Source organism: Ciconia boyciana, chromosome 2, assembly GCF_034638445.1.
Source record: "Ciconia boyciana chromosome 2, ASM3463844v1, whole genome shotgun sequence".
Classification (NCBI taxonomy): Eukaryota; Metazoa; Chordata; class Aves; order Ciconiiformes; family Ciconiidae; genus Ciconia; species Ciconia boyciana.
Genome location: NC_132935.1, coordinates 146,405,256 through 146,422,537, shown reverse-complemented (window position 1 = coordinate 146,422,537; position 17,282 = coordinate 146,405,256). Strand labels below are relative to the sequence as shown.

Genomic DNA, 17,282 nt, shown 5'->3' with positions numbered 1-17,282 from the left:
GGTTGTTTTTTGTTTTAAGTTCATTTGGCCAGGTGTACTTTTGCTTAACTTAGCAAAAAACAATGCTTGCTTGTTTTCTATATTTGATTTGACATTTATTGCTGTTTGTGTTACTCAGCTTAAGATCAGTTGTTGTGATAGATGATTACATACGAAAAGTGTGATCTTTAATTTTTTCATCTCAGTGTTACTCAGAAAGAGGGGCTTACGCTTACACATAAGGATAATGGAACAGAATTTCCATGCAGTAAGTATGTCTAAAATAAACAGAAAATTCTAGAAACTGAAAGAGTAACTATGGCTAAAGGTGCATGGACATTTACAAAAATAATAACTTAAAGCATTCAAAATTTACCTTTTTTTGAGATTTAGCTACAGACTTGCCAACATGAAAATTGACTACACTGCTAATTAGAATACCACTTAATAAACTAATGTATAAAGTGAGAGAATTTATATAGTGAGATAAAAGGGATAGTTGTTTTCTCTACCTATAGCAAATCTGCTAAATATTGCTGAGATTTGTTACTGCACCTTATTGTTAAACAAAAGCCAAGTTTCAGGACACCCTCCCAGAGGTGGAAGTACAGTAGGAGCAAATCCTGAGTAAGCTGAATTGTGCCTTTCACAGATGAAGGCATTTTTCACAGCACAGCTTATATCTTTCCAAAAGCCTGAAAATAAATAGAATACAGAGAATCACTGTCTGAAACTCTCGTACCACCATTACAGCAGTCAGCCCCAGACAGTATTCATAAAGCACAAGTGAAACCTTCTGGAGGCAGGTGAAACAGTTGCCTTGTACACGTTTACCTGCATACACTCCTTCCTCTGTGGTATGTTTGTCTCCTCATAGTGATGGCGTGGTTTTAAACCTCAGCATACTCATTATGAAAAACTGTCAGTACTGTTCAACTGCCTATTTGTGGGGTAGTCTCAAATTGAAATATGTAGCAAACATTTCGGATTTTGATGCTAAATTTTCAACCAAATATTTCTTGTTGCTATTTTACTCACCAAAATCTTTTGACATTATCACACAGTTTTCATCATTATTCGCAAAATTGGGTTCATTTGGAGCCCAGGCGACATAGTTCACTGGGGTGTCATCCAGCCAGCTGAAAGAAACAAGGGGACAGTGGCTGCCAGACATCTCCAGCAGTCATTTAGTTACAAGGTCGTTTAGGTAAAGGGCTAAGCAAGGTATTAGCAGTGACCAGAGGGCAAAGGTTCTACCTATACTGGAGAGGACATATCCACAGCATTACTGCTGCTTCTCATCTGTTTAGTACTATCACATTAAGTCCCTTCAGAGTCCCATTTTGCCAGAGGTTGGATAAACAATGTCATACCTGAAGGGAAGGCTTCTTACGGTCTGGGCAAGACTGAAACCCCGAGATCTGACCAGTGCACGGACTTCCCTTTCATCCCAAAAAGGCGTCCTCCTGGAAGCCTTCTACAAATAGATTTCTAAAACAGGTTCCCTCCCAGCAATTTCAGAAAGCTGTTGGGTGAGATGTTGCTTACTTCTTGCTTCCAGCTCACATAACTTGAACCACTGAGATTAGTCTGATTAAACCCTCATATCCACATTTTGTCAAAACCTCCTGGGCTTTCTCTGTAGCCATTGGAGATCTGGTCAGAGTTAGTCTCATCCTAAGGTTGATGTCTAAAGTGGATCAGGTGAATAACATCCTAAAATTAGCTGCTTCTCCTCACTACCTATGAAGGGTTGCTTGGGTCTTTAACTCAGTTCTCTCAGTGTAAGACATTAAGTGAAATGAATCTTAGCCATGAAATTCTATCATGTTTGCTCTCCCGGATTTGGAAGGAAAACACATTGCTCTGCTTAAATATAGAACTTAATACTTTTGATCTGAGACTTCTTCTGAAAACTATCCAGAGGTCAGTTGCACAACAGTTATTAACTTGCAAAATCAAAGCATGCACAAATGCTCCCATAGAGCGAGACGAAATTACCATCATTTGTTGTCCATTACCAGTTTTCCTTTACTCACCTGAATTTCTGATCAAAGCTGACAACTAAGCCAATGAAATATGATTCCTCTCTGAGTTTTGTGTAAATCTAAAACAAAAGTGATTAACAGTGAAGCACTAAACAGTTCCTCAACATCAAGCAAAAATCTGGAAGCCCATTGACCATGCCTGACCATGCCTGTGATTTTTTTCCCTCGCCCCCCAGATTTGAGCCTCGGGCAAGAACATTGTAGGTTCAGACTCAGGTTTCAAGAAGGCAACAGGGATATGGGGAACATCTGGGAGTGAGGAACCCGCTGGACAGGAAAGCAATAATCATCGTGCTGAACACTGCATATCTTAGAAGAGATAAACAACCTGGGCCTCAGCTATCCTTTGCTGCACCTTTAACATTTCCATGCCTTTTTCCTCTGCCTACTAAAAGCAATAGTAATTTCTTAACAGGTCCTGAACAAATATATTGTTATATAAATAAGGACAATAGCTCAGGACTCTAGCCTAGCTAAATAGATAGGCTGTTCCCTTTATTTTATCAGCTGCTCTGCTTCAGTATTCAATTATAATTAATAGGCTCAGTGCTTACATATTTCCATAGAAATTGTCTTTTGCTTTCATTCTCAATGACAACAAGATCTGCAAAGTTCTTCTGACAAACTCTCCGTGCTTCTTCCATATGGACACGTTCTTTGCTGAAATAGTACTGCTTATCTTCATATATAATCCATCCATCAGCAGTGGCTTGATATTCTGAAAGATAAAGAATCATATATATTATATTCATATCTGGTCTGTACAAAGGCTGAGAACTATACAGTAAACTTGTCTTTGAAAGAGGAAAAAATCCTACCAAGTTTGTAGTTTGGTTCAGGTTTTAGCAGTGTACCTGTAAAATAGAAAGATCATAATGAGCAACATTCCAAATACAAAAAAATGCAGAGATATTTGCTTTATGTAGTTGCAAATGTTTTTTATAATACAGAAAAAAAAACAAACTATGAATTATCTATCTAATTCATTTTCAAGATTTTAGAGCACATACCACTGGATTAAATTAAAAAATATGTATAATTTAGAAACATTTATCTAGTGAAAATTATGTATCTTTAAAGCATGTATACATACCTCCAAAAGCACTGTATTAAACAATCCAGGATATGCAGTAAACACTTTGTAGATTAAACTTACATGAGTTTGAAAATTTATTTAGTATTTCTACTTGGCTTTCTATTATTAATTTTTTTATATTCATGGTACTAGAGCCAAACAACGTAATCCAGCCAATATATTAAGTTCTCAAGCTTACCTATATAGTAGTAAACTATTCACAAGTATGAAAGCTTAATGCTGGTGTTTTGTTAATACCACACATCATTTCCAGTGTCTCGATGCATTCCTCCTATCCTGATGGCTTGGCTTTTATTAGGAAAGTCTGTTTTTAAGCATCCTGGAGAGCCAGTAGATACCAAACCCAAGTTTCTGATTACAGGATGGACTAGGAGGAAGCAATTAACCTGTTGCTATTCCCAGAGCCAGCTATACCCCCTCAAAGGTGGCTCTGCTTTCATTTGGATGCCTGTTATCTTGTTCTTCACAAGGACTACTCATTCTGTTCTTAGCTTTCTCCTTTTCTTCTGTGGTTTGATGGAGAGGAACACATTTTTAAAGAAATGACAGGAACAGTTTAGATGAGAAATAAGCAAGCAAATGAGAAAGCAATTAAAATTCTTCTGTTGGGAGCTTTTAAACATTTTTTCCTTAAGTATTTAGTGAAGAATAGAACTAAAATTATTAAAATATCTTCATGATGAATTTAGATGCTTCACCTCATTTTGATTTTATTTTTTTAATCCTATCACAACTATAACATTCCTTGTTTTTCCAAAAAATAGAGTATCTTAAGTAAATATGTGTTTTAAATGAATATGAGGGAATTAACAGCTGAGCATCTCTCCTCTCATGTTGATCATCATATAATCTAGATTCACAATAGCAAGATCTAACTCTTTTATTTTTTTACTTTTGAAAGGTCATCTAGGATCAAGATAAACTGATCAGAGTCTTTATGTCATGATTTCTGAACTCCTCCTGAGTAATCTCACCAAGAGCAGAGAGCCACATCTGTACAAAGCAGCGTGCTCAGCACACCACAAAGGGCTGCACAGGATGTACTGCTTTGAGCTGGTAAACGGAAGTCCATGTTTTGATGGTGCGTTTGTGTGACTAATCTACCCACAAGGGAACAGTGATTCTTCCTTTTCGGTTAAGCAATTTTTCAATGTTAGCACGGTGCCTTATTCACTGTTCAAGGGTAACGGTTTGTTGGCAGAGTCATCAAATATTAGATATACTCAGTGCTTTTTATATAACTGCTTCTCCCTTCCCCTCCCTATTATGCCTCCTACTAGTTCCTTGTGTGCATCCAACTTTCTTTTCATTTCAAGACGCTTTCAAGAATCTCCTGCTCCACGGAGATGCATACCAGTACTCAGTTTACAAGCAGGAAGCAGGGATGTAATAGTAGGGCCGAGTAAGCAAACGAGTTCTTTGATTATTGGTTGTCACTTGGGGTCCTCAAGCCACGAAGACCCCGTTTCCCACTGGCAGGCACCCCAAGGCACGTGCACCGGGTCCCTTTCGTGCCCTGGCACCAGGTGCGGGAGGCCTGGTGTTAGGGCCCTGCTTCCCAGGAAAAGCTGGTGGATGCAGGAGTCCTTCAAGGCTACACCAGCCTCTACTTTTGATCTCTTTTTCAGAGTTGCCGGTTCCTATAGCAACTGATCCCGCTCATTGTTTCCCATTATTCGTCTCACAGTGGGAAGCAAAGCTTTTTTCTCTTTTGTACAGAGAACTCTAGTGTCCTGCATCTTTGACTCTCCTGGGTAAGCCTGAAGCAGATAGAAATACAAGGAGGAGATAAAAGGAGAGAGGATAAGTACCTTTGCCTTGCAAATTTATTCAACCCATGGCAGAAAGAGATAAAGCCAGAGATAAAGTAGCAGGGACATCTTTAACTTCCCGCATCTGAGTACAATTGAAATATCTCGATTCATTCCTCTTGCTTTATGTGTTGCCTTCACTGCAACTGGTTTTAAAATGAACAGTTCCTGGTATTTTTCTTCTTTTCGATTTGTTTAAATCCATACAATTTGGTTTTGAACTTGGGTTTATCGCTCCAGTTAAATGGGGAAGTAATCATACCTTTTTTTGTTTCACAAATCCAATTAAGTAAATGTTCACAGCGCAAGTCATTCCAGCGCATTTGGGGTGATCTATTAAACATAATGCAATGTTCAAGTTCTTCATGGTTGTTGGGTTCATGTTCATCCCAGTTCTCATAAATTACCTGTGTCGGAAATACATCTCAATTACTATGTGATTCGAGCTGACTGGAAGTAATTGAGATTGCCGTCCTAACACAATTTCAGGATCTCATCATCTCAAGTACCTTGTTTATGGGATCAATAGGAGTTCAGATAGGTCTGAGAGGGCTGTGAAAGTCATGCTGATCAGCTCACTTTCCCCATTGCTCCCCAGAGAAGGTGTAAAGAATACATGGTATAGAAAAGCATGTGTCTGATGGAGGAAAACTGATGGGCGGAGGGAGTTGTGTTTATCTGGCTTTGTGAGAGATGGCAACCTGACTTCTCTGTACTGACATACAGCAGTGCCCGGTCTGGGATGCTGTGAAGATCTAAAAGCATGAACTGTGGAAGATGGGATATAACACGATACCAGGGATGAAACAGAGGCAGTTTTGTACTTCCATTAGTGTGTTAAGACAGTGCCATCACTTAAGCACTGCAGCTGTTCAGCTGATGGATAAAGGGGCTGCCATGCACCTGCCAAAGGTTTAAAGAGATTGGGAAAAAGGCATAAAAAGATGAAAATCTATATATTCTAAAGGACAGAAAGTCAGTTAATAGCCAGCAAATAAGTACTCACAGGGGAACCATCAATCCAGGCAAATCCTTCATCCGGATTTAAGAGAAACAAACCAATCCAGAAAGCCTGAGTGTGCAGTCCGTTATCCCTAAAATAAATTATACAATATAGATGCATGAGCGTAGAAAGAGGGGCCATGATGTAAATGCTGGAAAGCATAGAAACATGCTGCTTTCTGTCACATCTGAACTGGGAGCTGCTCCTTCACTGTTGGCCCCTAGCCAGGCTCACCGCCTGCACTCTGTCAAGGGGTTTGATGGTGCTCTCTGTTGGGACAAGGCTTGCCATATTTGAATGTAAGTTAAAGGACAAGTGATGTGGCACAGAGCTAGCTCAGGCTCCCATCCTCGTGGCTGCAATACAGCTCTTGGCTGTAGCAGGAATTCACAGACAGAGGCTTTAGCAAAAGTAAAACATTAATCGAGAGCTATAATACAATTTAACTAATGAAAAATAGTGAAAATTGTTTTTCAGCTGCTTTGATTTGCTTGTTGGCACTTCCTATGTAGTTTAATTAAGTAGTTCACACTATTTATCATTGTACCTATGGACGAGATAAAATAGACTTTTTTCCTATCCTACTTTATTCTACTTTATTCACTACTTTATCCTACTTTATTCACTTTATTCACTACAAAATCCTACTTTATTAACTATATAACACAAAGATTTCCTTCTGCAAAGATTTCATAGTCTGAAGCAAAGAGACTTAACAGACAAGTAAAAACACATTCAGCTTCTCACAATACTGAAAAATAATAAAATTAAGAAGGGTGAGATCATGAAGACTTTTCTGTATGACAGCTTTAAATCTATTTGAGAAATTAAACCTAGATTCACCACTATGTGAAAAAGTTTTGGTTAAATAGCTATATAGTACGTGCCATTAAGATGTCTTGACATGATGGAATACAATCAGAATGTAGTGGTCTAATTTGGGAGGGAAATAATGGCATAATTTCTACATTGCAGGCAAGACATGGCATCTACAATGCTAGCAAAAATCAATTAAAATTAATTCCTGTTTGATTTCAGGAGTCTTCAGTTTATAGTCAGAAAATTTCCACATTAAGTCCTTGCATTTTGGTTTACATTACACATTAACTCAAGGGTTTTTTTGAATGCGTTGATTAAAATATGAATTGCAGCCAGTTAAAAAAAGACACAGTTAGAGCTGAACATTTTATTGTCTCCCTTTTGGGAGAGGGTCTAATATGTACAAAGTTGATCAGATCTGGAGAACAGCCTTGATAAAAACCTGTGATGACAATTTCAAAAATATCAAAGCCTCTTTGAAATATTCAAAATTCTTTTTCTTTTGAAAAAGCAATGTTTCAGGATGATATTTCCAGATGAAAATTTGCCATTTTAATTTAAAAATCGATTGTGTTTATTCACTCACTTGCCCAGCTTCAGATATATTTTGAAGGAATTTTTATGTAACATAGCATGAACATGAAAAAGAATCGTTGTGCAAGTACTCACGATGCTAATTGCCATAATAAAATTTGATCGTCTCTTGTATTGATTGAGACCAGATGTCCTCCTATTTCTCTACAGAATTCTTCAGCCTCAAACCAAGACTTCTTTTGGTTTCCCTCTCTCACAAAAAACTATTGAGAAAAAAAGTAAAAATAAATTACTAAATGTGCAAAGTTTGGCATATAACAATATATAATTGCCTATGTATTTAAAATCAGTATCACTTTAACACCCCTTTATTCTTGAGTGAGACAACACGTCTGTCAAGACCTATAATATTAAAAATTAGTAATGTAAAGTGTAAGTATTTTTTTTCTTAGCATCCTCTATTTTAAAATAAGGCAAGAATAGCATAGGCATCTGAGGAGACCAAAAGGTATCACAATGTAGAGAGAAGAAAAAAATAATTTATAACTTAATTGGAACTTTGACTAGTGAAAGGCTCAAAGAAAGAAAGGCTCAAAAGAATAGGTCAGTTGTAGTATTTCGCAGTAGAAAGCAGGATATTTTTGTGAAATGGAAGGTGGAGGGAAAATCAATAGGTTGGAATAGAAAAGATAGTATGGACGGAGAAAGCCGTTTGGCAAGGTGCTGACCCTGGCCGAGGAAGAGATTTTTGTGTGGTGATGCAAGCATACAAATAGGTCCACTTTGTACTATGAAGTACGTACATTCTTGAAGTAAGGAACGGGATGCTTGATGTTTTGGGGAAAGGATAATCAACAGTTTGGTAACTGGCAGAACCAATAATGTTAGTAACAATAATTAAGTGTGACGTAGAAGTAGAGACCCTTATAAATACAAGGCTAAAATAATCTCTGGCCTCCCAACAGGCAGAGAGTCTCAAGAAAGAAAGTGAGAGGATACTTATGTAAAGACCTGGAAGAGTAATGTTGCATACTTACTTTTACTTGATCTATTTTGCCTTTTGTTTATGTTTTTTCTTTTCAAAAGGAGGTTTTTAAAGGCATTTTTAGCTAAATCAAGAGAATGCCCAAAGCCTTTACTTGCTGAAGAGTCACCAATGTCAAACTAAACCTGGATCTAAAAGTATGACTAGAAGTATCATGTGCTGTATGAGAAAAGGTTGGCAGAGGGCTAAGTTTCCATAAGTTTTCTCTTAGAAACATTGTCTTATGCAAGTGACACTGCCAGCTCTTGAGATGCAATACTATGTTTTTCTGAAGTCCCAAATTCCTGGAAGCAAACAGGTGAGGTTCCCACCTGGCATTTAAATAAAAGAAAGCATATTTCTAGCACTCTCTTTTCATTGTTTCAGGTTTTCCATTGTTGACTTTCATTATATTTGATGGATTTTCTCATGGCTTTTTGCCCTTGAATACCAGGAGAAGATCATTCCCAAAAAATGACCCAGCACCTGGGTCCCTATGTACCACGGTGACCAGGGCACCAACCCCTGGGCTGCTCCACGCTCAGGCTCGCAGTGACAATAGACACACACTTACTTTGAAGCACGAGTCTGCATGGGAGGCTTCATCCCAGCCTTCAGCACAGGTGGCTGTGGGGACCCAAACTGGAGGAGCAGGAGGCAGCACTCCCACTGCCCGCTGTTTGCAAAGATAATTTGCTGTCTTCTCACAGCTAACAACATCCCATAATCCAGCTGCAATTCCAGTTCCCATGGCAACACAGCCTTGCTCTTTTCCTTTGTGATATGGAAAAGAAATGAATAAAACCAAAGTCTTAATTAATCTCTAAGAAATGAGACCGTTGTTTTTATTCATAGAAAATTATGAAAAGGAAGATGCAGATTATGCAGATTAAAAACCATCCTGGATGTAAAATTATTTTTAATACCTCCTGCCAGAGCCCAGATATGGGCCAATGAGTCTCACAGACACACCTTTGCCAAAAACAGAGATTGGCAACTTTAGAATACAAATCTTCCTTATCTTGCCACCCCAGGGAAATCACAGGGCAAATGGCACTTGATTTTATTTACATGAGCAATGGCCTGACAGCTACTTTGGGGTTCTCAATATCCAGGTAATTCAATTTCAGGACGGGTGATATCAAGTACAACAAGTTTGTTTTAAGGCATAACTAGCTAGTGTGAAGGCAAGAGTTCCCACATAGATGCTAATCTGTTCTGCTGAAATGCAAAACGGCTGGATGTTTGCTGCTCATTTCTCGCATGTGCACCTTGTGGGTCAAAACACTGTCCATAAAAATTTTTCTCAATCTGATGAGTTGTTGTTAACTGGTGTTAAAAAGCTGAAAAAAATGAGACCATGGACCTTGTTAACTCCTGCACAGTATTGCCTTCAGTCTAACCCATTACAAATCTGTTTCTGTACAACTTCGCAGGAGCCTGACTTACACAACACCTGACACTCAACTGTGACGGTGCTTGTTGCACTGGCGTCAAACACAAGGTCTGATGGTGTTGGCGACCTACAGCTACAAGGACAAAAGAAAGTGCCTACTCTAATTGCTAACACCAGGGGATGGAAAGCAGAAACCCATATGAATTGCAGCTGCATTCCTATCACAAGGGCTGAGCCCATGCAGAGCTTACCTGGCATTGCTGTGTTCCAGTGTGTGAAGAGAGGAGTTTCACCACTGGTCCACCTGAAACTCCCTCGTTCTTCTGTGTCAGAGAGACCGATCCAGAAATATTTTTCAGACCTCAACCCCGTCAAACTAATTAGAAAGGCTTGCTCATTTCTGAAGTGGAAAATAGTGTTCATTCACAACCTATTACCTTGCAATATTAATCTAAGTGGTACAAATAGAGGTATCACTATCATGATAGCACGACCCCAAAGCAACAGCTCCTCAATGAAGTTCAGGCAAAACCTCAGCAGGCTTTTAAGTGTGGTCAAAAGAATTTGGTGAGGGACAACTTTCCCCTTTCAGCAGAAGGCATCTTCTCTCCTTTCCACTCAGTTCTGTGAAATGTCTCAGATCACTGCTCACATGGGCTTCTAGTTGTATTCTACTGTTTTCCTTGTCTTTCCAAATCTTTGATGTGCCTCAAACAGACCACTAAGTCAGGACCAAACTGTCAGCTTTGCTAGCCATCACCTCTGAAGGCAGTCATGTTCCTCAGAGGCCATGAAGCCTGCAATGCCTGACAGATATGGGCAGTCTGGAGATGATACATTCTGGCTGTGGTGGGGCAGGTCCTGGGACGATTTCCTACATTTTTTCAGAATTTGGCTTAGAAGGTAGTTTAGGAAAATGAAAATATTTTTGTTAAAGCTTTCCTATCATAATGAGATAACACCCACCAGTAAATTGATTAAAATTGTAGTAACTACTTTCCAACAGAAAAAAAAAAAAACCAAAATAACATAGAAGTTGCTTTAATTAGGATTTGAAAGATAAGAGAAAACTGTTTAACTCAAGAAACCCCAACATTTGAAAACTGTTATAATAGATTAAGTAGAAATCCCTAAAACATTGAGTCTTTTTTTTCCTACGTAGGTAATTTTATTTGGCTTACTACTACCAAATTTTTGAAAAGAGCTGATAAAACACTTTGAAGAGTTCAACAAATGGGCAAGTTGTGCAAGTTTCTCCATCAGAAGCACTGATTTTGAAGTATAAAAACAGATATTTTCCTACCTGCTTCCCACTGTAGCTAGATAAGCTTTGCTCTGTTCACATGTCTTATTTGCTTCTGAGAATGTCAAAAGTGCAGAGCCCACCAAGTAACAGTGAAAACCGTATCTTTTCCAACCCTGTGACAAACATAAGGTTCTTAATGTGAAATTGAAAGAGACTTCAACATAGAAATTAGCTCTGCTCTTTTGTGTATAAATATTTGATGTTAAATTTGTTGCAGCTAAGCTTAAAAACAAGATGAGACTGGACCAATCTGTAAAAAACCAAAAGCTGGCTTTTTTGTTGCTGTTTGCTCCTACAGAAGGCCTTTTTTTTGAAAGGATGACATTTAGATCTTAGTTTTCATCTCTTTTATGTGTATGTGACTTTTCAAAGAAAATTGCGACTGTGCTATTTGCTATTGCTTTCCAGGGCTCTGTAAAGCTGGGATTATGCAAACTGCACCATAACGAGCCTGTGATTCATTCGGGGGGAGCTGCAGCTCCAGCCTTCCAGACCTGCGGCATCTGACATAATGAAATACAAAAATATTGCAATATGGAAATGAATTCACATACAAGCACAGCTCCCCACAGCTGCCCCTGCCATTCCTAAGTGCAATGGGTGAGGAGACTTTCTCAGCCAAGAAGAATCCAGTCAGCGCTTGTTTGTGGGGAAGGCAGAAAGGAGGAATATCAGTAAACACCCCTGCTCCTTCCTGCTCTTAGAGAGATCTATGCTGACCAATATAGATACACTGATTTTCTGAGAAGGTCAATTCTGGAAAAATTACTTGTTTGGAAAAAAATAACCTGCTGATATCACTCAAAAGCCAACTAAGTAGTCCATCAGTAGGAACATGGTACAGAAAAGCTGATCCTTTTCTGTTTTGAAATTATTTTCTTTCTTTTATTGTTCTTATATAGTAATGACTTTATAAAGACTTTAAACAGACAGCAGATCTGAGAGAAGAGACAAAGTGGCTTTTGGTAATTTTACATGTATTGTTAGGCTAAGAGCATAAACAGAGAATAGTGGTGAAATTATGATTTAAAAGATATATGTAATTTTATCCCAGGGTGGCTCATGTGGGAGTGGAGGGAAAGGCAGTATTCTTGTAAATGAAACATGACTTTCTTGAGTATTTTCAGAGCAAAAGTGAAAAATGCACATATATTAGTAAATTGCTAGTAGGAAAAGACTAGGTTTCCTCAAGGGTAGATTTTCTAGAAGATACAGACACAAAGACTCTAAAAGAAGCAAGAACCAGTAAACGAATTCCTGTTCATTTTTCCCAACATAATTAATTTATGAAAGAGCATTTACTTTCTGGCAGCCTGGGTCCTCGATTGTCTCTTTTTCAGAGGATTGTGATGAAGGCTTCTTTTTACAGATGTAACCAAGTTGCTTATCACAAACATCGGTTGCCCAGTATCCATCCTAGAATAGCAGGGAGAAGAAATGAATGTAAAAAAAGGGGCATTCATACACATAAGAAAACTAGTGTTTTCTTCTTTCTTAACTACAAGGCCCACTGAAATATGTTACCTAGGAAGGCTGTAGGATCATTGCTGGAGATTTATTTTTTTTTTAAAAAAGACACATCTGTCAGGATTGGTTTAAGGTCCATTTGATGCTGTTTTGAGATGAAAGAAGGAAATAAATAACATCTTGAAGTCTCAGCATTACTTGCTATCATAACTATCTATTTAATGGGAGGGTTTGTAAAGATACATGTCATTTGGGGCTAATGGAGCTGCATTTAGAGCAGGATATTTTCACTACACTTCTGGAAAAAAGATCAATGAAACTGAAATAATGCACACCTGAGTGTCTTGCAGTAAATCTAACTATTTTATCCATCAAGGAGAAGACTCTGAAAATTACTGATTTCTTTTAAAAAAGGATTTATGTAAAAAATAAAATTTAAATAGGAGCTTTTTTCCCCCATAAAATCTGGTTTAGGATCAATTCCATTGATGCCTAATACTGCAAACATCAATACTCTTCTGTGATATAACAGTTCTTTCAATAACACCATTTCTTTCATAACAGCATTTTCAATTTGTTTCTTTTAAAATTCATGACACTTTTTGTGTGTGCAATGTGTGTGCAATGCACATGCATGTACGTGTCAAACAACCATGTCTTGCAAGAAAATAAAGTTTGTGAGTCAAGCAGTCAGAAATACTATAGGATTTTAGGTTAGGTGTTTGGCAGGTAGGTGTTAGTGCTCTCTTTATATCACAGCTGCAGAAGCATGCCCTAGTGCCAGGTCTCCGTGCCTCAATGCCATGTCTCAATGAAGTGGCACTGAGGGACATAATGGTCTATCGGATTGAAAAATGAGATATGCAAATAGCATCTATGATAACCACACAATGTATATACTAGCTGATGCGCATTCCTCTCCCAGAGATATAACTTTTTTCATTGCTGCAGCCAAGAAAATGAATCTAATGTAAAAGTTCTGGATTAGACTTTTCACCAGATAAGAAATCTCAAAAGGTAGCACTAGAAGAATGCTACCTCTCTATTTCTGATCTCTCCTGTCCTCTGAACTTCTCTTCTGGTTGATGCCAAATTTATGGGGAAAACTATTTTAAGCTAAGATATAGAATGACTCCTGAATAACTATATAAAGGCAAGTGATTTCAGACTGATGTAGTTATTAGTTTGCATTACTATAAAATGACTGCATGGTTATACCTGCCCCTTCATAACAACGCAGTCCTCCAGACCACTTGTGTAGGTGGGATGCCTGCGCTGCCATTTGGTGAACGTCACAGGAGTCCCGTCACTCCACTCGAAATAGAAGTGAGCCTTCAGGTCATTCAGACCCAGCCATAGCTCTTCTGTTGGCTCTGAAGTATGAAAAGAAATAAGTTTGCTTATGGTCTGCTATGCAATACAGTGAACAAACAGGGACTGATAAATTTGGAATGTGGTACATGAGACGTGGTCTTCCTGCTTTAACAAAAATGCTGGTTTCCTCTCAGATATGCAGTAAGAGAGGGTCTTGGTCTGTGCTGAAAAGGCCTCAGATCCTATCCAGAAATCCTGAGTTTAATAAACACAGGGCTCTTTATGGCTGACATAAGATTTTTGCAAACTTTCTGAGTATCTTAGAACAACAAGATGGCCCCGGCATGGAGGGTAGGACAGTGAGTGGCTGTGAGTGTCCCACCTCTCAGGAGATCATACTGAGCCCGCGCCATGAAGCCGTCTGCCAATACATCTCCTTAATGGGGAAGCATTGGAGGGCTTGTAATGGCCTGTCAGGGGTGTTCACCAAGTCCAGCATGTGCAGCAAGTGTCAGGACTGGTTACTACAGATCCAAGGAAAATCAGAAGTTAAAAGATAGTGTTTTCTTAGAAGGAGATATAGCAAGATGTTAACCTCAGCAAGAGGTTTTAATCGCAGGAAGAAATTACATTTCTTCTAGGTTAGGAGCTCAGTTCTGAAGATATTGAACAGAGAATAAAGGTGCCAAAAGTGCGATTTTTAGAGATCTTTATGTGCCTCTGTTAGGAATACCATTTTTTTCTTTTCCTGCTTTATAATGTTTTACAATGTAGATTATTTCTTGATGAATATAAATATACTTCTATGTTTATGCAAGAGCAACAACATAAAAGAGCACCATAAGTTAGATTCAGCCTTCCACTTGTGACATTTCAGAGAAAGCATTAATATTTAATATGAAGCCCAGCTTTTATGTTACAGATGGGGCAAACACAATACAGGCCTACATATATACTCACTGTAACCAAGCTGTGACACTAGAAAGCTGTATTCAGCAATGTTGTGGACACTGGCCAAATCTCCATCTTGCCCCTTACATGAAGTCAGAGCATCTTCCCATATTTTGGGTTCCCGTTGAATGCTGTAGCAGTGGCCTGCATATGGCCACCAGCCATCTGGGCACTTAATAGGTCTCAATTCCTCTAAAATCAAAGCACAATTTTTCAGAGCAATTTTGTAAAAGAGGAAAATAAAGGACACTAGAATGAGGTCTCTCAAGCACTTTTTACAAAATTGGGGCTCTATGAATAAACATAAAGCTGTAGTTAGAGATGCAAATACATTCAAATGAAAAACAAATATCATTAAGGCACAGTATGCTAAATATGCAAATAGAATGATGTCCCCTTGGCAGAGAATCATTGAAAAATGCCCACATTGTGTCAGAAATGCAATTTGAAATAATGCTCTGGGAGGAAAGAGAGACCAAAGCAGACGTCAGCCTCTCCCCTCTTTGCCCCCCAGAGCAGTTCGGTCAGTGTGTCATGGTCTCCCGTGCTGCACGCAGTGGCTGACATTAGGCTCTGTCTCCTGTTCAATGTCTTCTTGCAAAGACACATAATTTTCAGATATGGAAAAGTGTGAAGTAATTCTTTGGTAACTGCAGGTCAGTTAACAGTGTAAATTAGTGCAGAATTGGTAGTTTTCTCTTCATATTAACTCAGTGACTTTTTTATTACTTAGATTTCTAAATATCTTTAAAAGCTTATCTTAAGTTTGCTTTAAAAATTGAGTCCTGTATATCTTTTTAAGGTTAATAAGGGAATAAAGATTCACTGAAATTATTTCTCTACTTTCTTTAATATAACTACTTCTTTAAAAGTAGCTTTTATAACATTCCCAGATGACAGCCTCCAGCAGGTCCCTCCTGCATGTGGTCATAGCCACGTTGTGTCATGAACCCACCTCAGGCTGGGGTGCCCCAGGGATGAAAGGTAGCCTGTGTGAATGCTGAATGATGAATACTGATGAATACGGATGAATACTGCTGCTCCTCCTGCTCTGCTCGTATGAACCCAATGCGTTGCATACTGTTGTCATCAGAGGAGGATTTTTTTGCATTAATATTAGAGTAACTGCAATTGGTCATTTGAAGCAAATGAGAAGAAAACGAGAAGCATAAAATTTCTACTGTATTTATGCAAATTTGATTGCTGTCACTGGTTACCATGACAGAGCAGCTTTTATCTGTCTTGCAAGAATGAATGATAGAGTGATGGAACAAAATAATAATATCCTCCTAAGAATAGTTAATACACAATGGGAGGAGAAAAGCAATATCTAAAAGTCTGTGTGTGCATGTATAGCTGTGTTTTTTAGAGGTTTCTAACATCTTGGTTGAAAAATAGTGTTGCATACCTTTTATCATTTGCAGATCTTTACAGATTGCTCTTTCTAGAAGTCAAAGAAAAATCTTTTTATTTGACTAACCTACCTTTGGGTATAATGTCAGACTTTGAACGGAAGTTTCTCTTTTTACAAATGTAGCCGAGTCTCTGGTTACATGCTTGGTTTTCCCATTTAGCATTCTTTCTGGGATTCATCACTCCACAGATTTTCCCAGGGAGCAGGAAAGGACTTCCTTTGAGTAAGAGAGAAAACAGAATCCCACAACAAAAATAAATAAAAAGATTAACAAAACCACCATATTATCAGTAGAAATATCAACTTATTCTGATTTCTTCAATGCTTAATATGAAGAAGCCCTCTCCCATAGGATAACTGGGGTTGTGGTTTATAGGATGCTGCTTTTAGCCTGTGCTTTGAGAGTGATGTAATGACCCTCCATTGACTTTGTGTCGGGATAGTACTGGGAAATTTCTGGTTCTTTTCCTGATACCCTAGTTCTCACAGACAGAACAGCTGAAGCTAGACAGTTATGCTGTGTCAAAAACTTCCAAACTTTAAAAATATTCAGTTTTAAATTATACCATCCCTCCAGTATACCTCAAGAATTTCACAATTCTACTTTCCTATAAAATGGCTTTTCTCTTTTCTGTTGCAGTGTGTAAAAACCTCTGCAGGCAGCAAAAGAAATTGCCTCATACAGAATTTTTGAAAACTTAGAGTTTAATTATTCCTTTACCACCTTGTAACTTTTCCAAAACAGGAGATGGCTTGAAATACTCATGGCGCGAAGAAAACACGGGACCAAAAAACCAACAAGCAAACAGAAGAACTCCCCGCATGTGAAGACCACCACAAACCCAGCCCTGCCTCCCTTCCCTGAGATGGCCCAGTGCAATTTTGCATAAACTGCTAAGGAATTATGAGATGGCTCTGTAAGCCTCTCAATAATATTTAGAATTTCTCCAGACAACATTGGAATTTCTCCAATAATAGTGCCATTATTTTCTAAATATTTTGCTACTTTTGGAAGATTTGATTTATATTTATACTCTTGGGCAACATGTTATGGAAAAATTCTGATCTCTGGTCTGTAGAGTTATATATCACTCCAAATGATACTCTGCTTTCTTAAACA

At 38.3% G+C, this 17,282-nt stretch overlaps 1 protein-coding gene across 1 annotated transcript in view; it reads right to left on the bottom strand.

The window, feature by feature from the left end:
- LOC140647149 (macrophage mannose receptor 1-like) overlaps positions 1 to 17,282 on the bottom strand; it is a 34,471-nt gene that overhangs the window by 13,113 nt on the left and 4,076 nt on the right. The window contains exons 5-19 of the mRNA XM_072851513.1: positions 16,233 to 16,379; positions 14,758 to 14,940; positions 13,702 to 13,856; positions 12,319 to 12,432; positions 11,014 to 11,129; positions 9,962 to 10,110; positions 8,889 to 9,088; positions 7,426 to 7,553; positions 5,941 to 6,028; positions 5,197 to 5,341; positions 2,846 to 2,881; positions 2,582 to 2,745; positions 2,019 to 2,086; positions 1,018 to 1,118; positions 535 to 674 (exon numbers count right to left, since the gene is read on the bottom strand). Coding sequence (XP_072707614.1) covers positions 535 to 674; positions 1,018 to 1,118; positions 2,019 to 2,086; positions 2,582 to 2,745; positions 2,846 to 2,881; positions 5,197 to 5,341; positions 5,941 to 6,028; positions 7,426 to 7,553; positions 8,889 to 9,088; positions 9,962 to 10,110; positions 11,014 to 11,129; positions 12,319 to 12,432; positions 13,702 to 13,856; positions 14,758 to 14,940; positions 16,233 to 16,379 — 1,934 coding nt within the window. The remainder of the gene's footprint in view (positions 1 to 534; positions 675 to 1,017; positions 1,119 to 2,018; positions 2,087 to 2,581; positions 2,746 to 2,845; positions 2,882 to 5,196; positions 5,342 to 5,940; positions 6,029 to 7,425; positions 7,554 to 8,888; positions 9,089 to 9,961; positions 10,111 to 11,013; positions 11,130 to 12,318; positions 12,433 to 13,701; positions 13,857 to 14,757; positions 14,941 to 16,232; positions 16,380 to 17,282) is intronic.